General features: G+C 48.7%; 1 protein-coding gene across 1 annotated transcript in view; it reads left to right on the top strand.

Moving 5' to 3' along the window:
* Positions 1–485: 485 nt before the first annotated feature.
* Positions 486–5,832, top strand: part of ITLN1 (intelectin 1) — a 7,408-nt gene continuing 2,061 nt past the window's right edge. Inside the window, exons 1-6 of the mRNA XM_008074717.1 lie at positions 486–562; positions 668–731; positions 2,348–2,449; positions 3,817–4,064; positions 4,390–4,548; positions 5,497–5,617. Coding sequence (XP_008072908.1) covers positions 674–731; positions 2,348–2,449; positions 3,817–4,064; positions 4,390–4,548; positions 5,497–5,617 — 688 coding nt within the window. The 5' untranslated portion in view covers positions 486–562; positions 668–673. The remainder of the gene's footprint in view (positions 563–667; positions 732–2,347; positions 2,450–3,816; positions 4,065–4,389; positions 4,549–5,496; positions 5,618–5,832) is intronic.

The following is a 5,832-nucleotide window of genomic DNA, read 5'->3' as shown; positions in this document are numbered from 1 at the left end:
CGCAATCCTCTTACCTTGGCCTCCCAAAGTGCTGGGATTATAGGCGTGAGCCACTGCGCCCAGCCTAGATATTTAATTTTTTAAAAAGTTTTTATTTTGCAAGAAAGAAAGACACAAAACCCCAAACCAACACCAACTATTGTTAATTTCTTTCTTTCTTTTTAAAAAATTAAATACACAGGTCAATGAAATCACCAAATCCAGGAACAACAGACATTTTAGATCTTGTACAGCCTGTTAATTCCATGAGTTATCGCTATGTAAACAACCTGCCCTGAGATAATTAGTGGCCTCAGGGGCACTGGGAATTGTGCCATGGGAGGGCGAGGCTGGAAGCCTAGGCTTGGCCCCAGTGGGCTTTCTCCATAAAGGGCTCAGAGCTTCACCCCACATCAGGAGCCTCTGCAGAGCGAGCTGCACCCCGCTGGCAACTCTGAACTCTGCACCCGTGGCAGGATGGAGGGAGCGCTCTGCGCGGGAGGGAAGTCTGTGAGTGGGGGGATCTCTGGTTTCAGCCTAGGTCTGCCTTTGGTCCCAGAGATGTGTGAAGCTTAAGCAAAAGGCAAGGGGCTTTAGAGTCTGTAGGACTGATAGGACAGGGGTTGGGGTAGGGATGTAGAGAAAAAAGATGGTGGAGTTTGGTGACCTTCATCTTGTGTTTCTTCAGGTTCCAATGATCCAGTTCTCCTTCCTGCTGTTACTCATTGAGGCCACCAGAGGCTGCAGCGCGGGTGAGTCACCTCCAAGGGGCAACAGTCCCTCTTCCAGAACAGAGCTGAGCAGGGTGGCTCCCAGGATCCTGGTCTCTCCGGGGCCACAGGGTGTGTTTTTGAGATGCCCAGAGGCTGACTTGGATGTAGGCTGAGTGTCGCTTTCTGACTTCTTGTGGGATCTGGCCTGCAGCAGTGAGGCACGTCCTAGGCCAGGCTGTGTACCTGTGTGGTCCTGAGGGGGTTCTGGTGAGAACCGTGTCCCCTCCCAGCTGCTCTTTGCTCTTCACTCCTGTGGCCTTGGCCATGGGATTCCGATGGGAATTGCATAGTCTGCTGTGTGCCCAGAGAATGTTCTTTTCACAGTCTTCATCTCTATAATAATAATGATAATGGGGTTTAATATCTATATTTCTTTTCATTGTTATTATTATTATTTTAATTTATTGTAGAGATGAGGTCTTGCCAAGTTGCCCAGGCTGGTCTCGAACCCATGGGTTCAGGCAATTCTCTCACCTCGGCTTCCCAAAGTGCTGGGACTATAGTCATGAGCCACCAAACCTGGCCTTCCTCAAGACTTTTAAAATAGTTTGCTGACTCTTTACAACTGGGATTAGTATATAGGGTTCTTCATTCTGTGCCTCTGCTAGTCTCTCGGTCACTATCTCACCACTCCCTACCTCGCCCTATGTTTCAGCCACATTAAGCTACTTACATTTCTTTAACAGACTGGAGTATATATTTTTTTCTCCAGGCTTTTAAATGTGCTGTTCTTCCTGCCTTGAATTCTCTTCTTTTTTTTTCTACTGATAAATCATGTTTACCTCTTAGAATAAGCTAAGGTGTCACCTGAGGTAGGAGGCCTTCTGTGACCAAGACATGAGACAACTCCCCCAAGCCGCCTCCTACTCCAGACAACTCCCTGCCTCCAGTCTGGCCTCTCTACTCTCCATTCGCACCTTCGGGTCTTTCTTTTATTCTCTTGGGCTTGTCTTCTTCTTCTTCTTTTTTTTGAGTTGGGGTCTCACTCTGTCATCCAGGCTGGAGTGCAGAGGCATGCTCATGGCCACCACAGCTTCAACCTACTGGGATCAGGTAATCCTTCTGCCTCAACCTTCCAAGAAGCTGGAACCACAGCTGTGCAACACCACACCCGGCTAATTTTTTGATTTATTGTAGAGATGAGGTCTCACCAAATTGCCCGTGCTGGTTTCAAACCCCTGGGTTCAGGCAATCAATCCTCTTGCCTCTGCCTCCCAAATTGCTGGGATTACAGGTGTGAGACATTGCGCTCAGCTTGTCTTTCTTTGATCATTGATTCTTCTCTATATAATTGTCTGCTGACTTGTCCACAAAACCCACGAGAGACCATGAAAGGGGAAGGCTAATTTCTTCAACTGCCCAGTACTTAAGACAGGGTCCAGCAAAAGGACGAGGTCAAATGAAGGACAGCATACACGAGCCTGCATTGGATGTTGGGTCAGATGGGCTGAATGGATGTGGTACTGAATGTCAGGGTCTGCCAGCAGGCGGTGAGGCTCTTCTACAGTGCTAGGATGAGCTTGGGACTAGTGACAAGGAAAGGCTGAGTTCTGTGTCAAACCAGCAACCAGAATAAAACTTTGCATCTTCTCTAGAGGCGGCCAGTACCTCCTCCAAGGAATGGACTTGCTCCTCTCCGTCCCCATCTCTGCCCAGAAGCTGCAAGGAAATCAAAGAGAAGTGCCACAGTGCACGTGGTGAGTGATACAGCATCCGTACAGAGCCCCGTTGGGGCATCAGGTCTTTGTCTTCTGGGAGCTTTTAATTTTTAAAAATTTATTATTTTCTATTCTTATATATTTTGAGTCAGAGTCTCACTCTGTCGCCTAGGCTGGAGTGCAGTGACACGCTCACGGCCACCACAACCTTGACCTGCTGGGCTCAGGTGATCCTTTCGCCTCAGCCTTCCAGGTAGCTGGAGGAACAGGCATGTGGCACCATGCCTGGCTAATTTTTTTTTTTTTTTTTTGCTTTATGGTAGGACAGGTCTCACCAAGTTGCCCAGGCTGGTCTTGAACCCCTGAGCTCAGGCAATCCTTTTGTCTACGTCCCCTAAAGTGCTGGGATTACAGGCTTGAGCCACCATGCCTGGCCCACCATTTTTTAAAATTTAAAAAGGAATTGTGGTAAACTATATATATTACATATTGAATACACTTTGCCATTTTAATCCATTTAAATTGTACAATTCAGTGACATTAATTATATTCACAATGTTGTACAACCATCACTATCTACACCCAGAACGTTTTCATCGCACCAGCAGAAGCTCTGTGAAGCAACCACTCTGTGTTCTCTCTCCCCAGTCCCTGGTAACCGCTGTTCTACTTCCTGTCTTGATGAATTTGCCTATTCTAGTTTCATGTAAATGAATTATACGGTATTTGTCCTTTTGTGTTTGGCTTATTTCTTTCTTTCTTTCTTTTTTTTTGAGTTGTAGTCTCACTCTGTCACTCAGGCTGGAGTGCAGTGGCTGCTCCCGGCCACTGTAGCCTCGACCTGCTGGGCTCTGGTGATCCTTCCGCCTCAGTCTTCCAAGTAGCTGGAAATACAAGCGCATGCTACCATGCCTGGCTAGTGTGTCTGGCTTATTTCATGAAGTTTTCAAGGTCTGTCCATGTTGTAGCATGAATATTTCATTCCTTTTTATCCATTGTGTACACACACATACACACACACGCATTTTGTTTACCCCTTCATCTATTGATGAATATTCGAGTTGGTTCTATTTTCTGGCTCTTGCGACTGATGCTGCAACGAACATTGACACAAATGCACTGTTGGAGGCTCTGTTTTCCATTATTTGGGGCTTGCTGGGTCCTGTGATAACTGTTTAACTTCATGAAGAACGTACTGGGAGTTTTGATCATTTTGTGTTCTGCCTCAGTCACAGGAACATGGTCTTCTGCACTCAGGGAGATTCAAGTACCCCTAGGAACACTTGATGATGGGATTTAGAGGAGACTTCAGGCCATTTTTCTGGTTCCTAGATCTCTCTGGGTCCTGGGGCTGAGATGGATCAGAGCACTCAGACAGGAAGGCTCTGGGCTGATTCTCTCTACAGACGGCCTGTATTTCCTCCGCACCGAGAATGGTGTCATCTACCAGACCTTCTGTGACATGACCTCAGGGGGCGGCGGCTGGACCCTGGTGGCCAGCGTGCATGAGAACAACATGCATGGGAAGTGTACACTGGGCGACCGCTGGTCCAGCCAGCAGGGAAACAGAGCAGACTACCCGGAGGGGGACGGCAACTGGGCCAACTACAACACCTTCGGGTCTGCAGAGGCAGCCACAAGTGATGACTACAAGGTGGTGATACTTCCCAGCCACTTGGGAGATGGCGGGGGATGGAGTGTGGTGGCCACACACGTCCAGGAGGGAGTGGGGTGTGGAGATAGGGATGAAAAAGAAGAAAGACAGGCGTGTGTGTCTTGCATCACAGCTTTATCCCCGCAAGGCTGGGAGGACCTTGGGCGGTCGGGGGAGGTCGCCCACTGGAAGTGGGGGTGTCTGAGCATGGCTGACCCCTGCCCACCTAGAGCCCAGAGCTCAGCTCAGCGGAGGCTGCATCTGCAGGCCTTTGGCATTCTGGGACCTCATGGTGTGGTCAGGCTCAGTGTCTGCTGCTTTTCAGAACCCGGGCTACTACGACATCCAGGCTGAGGACCTGGGCATCTGGCACGTGCCCAACAGGACCCCCCTGCAGCAGTGGAGAAACAGCTCTCTGCTGAGGTACCACACCAACACCGGCTTCTTCCAGAGACTGGGACACAATCTGCTTGGCCTCTACCAGGTACACAGGCTGCTAGCTGGGGCTGGGGTTCATGAGTGGACAGAGAGGCAAGTGTTCAGGGTTGGACAGCGACGTTTATGTTCTCCTAACCTTGAATTGCTGTTGGCGTCTGCCCTGCTTTTCTCAGGAATTCTGAGCCAGGTAAGAGGACGACCTATGGCAAAGAGAAGAGTCAGGGACAGGAATAGTGGAGAGAGAGGAAGAGAGCGGGAGAGAGAGACAGAAAGAGAGAGCAAGAGCTAGAGACAGAGAGATAGGGACAGACAGCGTGAGTGAGAAAGAAACAGAGATAGAGACAGAGAAAGCGAGAGAGACATTCAGAGACAGAGACAGAGTGAGATAGAGTGAGAGAGAGCTAGAGAGACAGAGAATGCAAAAGAGAGCAAGAGAGAGAGAACAAAGAGAGTCAGACTGAGACAAAGACAGAGAGGGAGAGAAACAGAGAGATAGAGACAGAGTGAGAGAGACAAAGACAGCTAGAGAGAGCGAGAGACAGAAATAGAGACAGATAGAGACCAAAGAGATAGAGAGAAAAAGTGAGAGAGACAGAGACACAGAGACAGAGAGATCATGAGAGAGAGCAAGAGAGACAGAGACAGAGAAAGCAAGAACGAGAGAGATGGAGACAGGGAGACAGAGCGAAAAAGTGAGAGAAAGAGACTGAGAGAGAAGTGGCCGGGCTATGGGGGAAGCACAGCTCCGTAGTGACTGGCAGTGGTCAAAGATTCTTATTTTAGCTGGTTTTGAAATAATCTTGGGCAATCCCCGTGGGTCCCCTCCCACTTTGGGAGCTTTTCTATCCTCTCAATAAATCCTGCTTAAAGAAAAAAGAATCTCAGTTACTGAGAAAGCATTGTTTCTGCCCCGGGGAATGGCAGCCTCCCTGGGAGATGCTTGTAAGGGTAGAGCTGTAGTCCTTTACTTGGTGACTTTTTTTGTTCCTTGTAGAAATATCCAGTGAAATACGGAGAAGGAAAGTGTTGGACTGACAACGGCCCAGCCATCCCTGTGGTCTATGATTTTGGTGACGCCCAGAAAACGGCATCTTATTACTCACCCTTTGGCCAGAGTGAGCGTCTGATGATCTCTGAATTCTTAGTGAGAAAGGGGGAGATGTTCAGTTATGCCAGGTCACAGTCACTAACCACGGTCTGGTTCTCTTCTGTGACCGTTATTTGTATTGCCTCACTTGATTTATGCCTTTGAGGTCTGAACTGTTATTCCCCATTTTAGGAGACTGATACACTGAGTGGTTCAGAACGTGTGGGGATCACGGCACATGTG

Source organism: Carlito syrichta, unplaced genomic scaffold (genome assembly GCF_000164805.1).
Source record: "Carlito syrichta isolate Samal-C Ts95f unplaced genomic scaffold, Tarsius_syrichta-2.0.1 Scaffold317242, whole genome shotgun sequence".
NCBI lineage: Eukaryota > Metazoa > Chordata > Mammalia > Primates > Tarsiidae > Carlito > Carlito syrichta.
The sequence above is the reverse complement of the archived record's forward strand: the minus strand, read 5'-3'. Positions and strand labels throughout refer to the sequence as shown.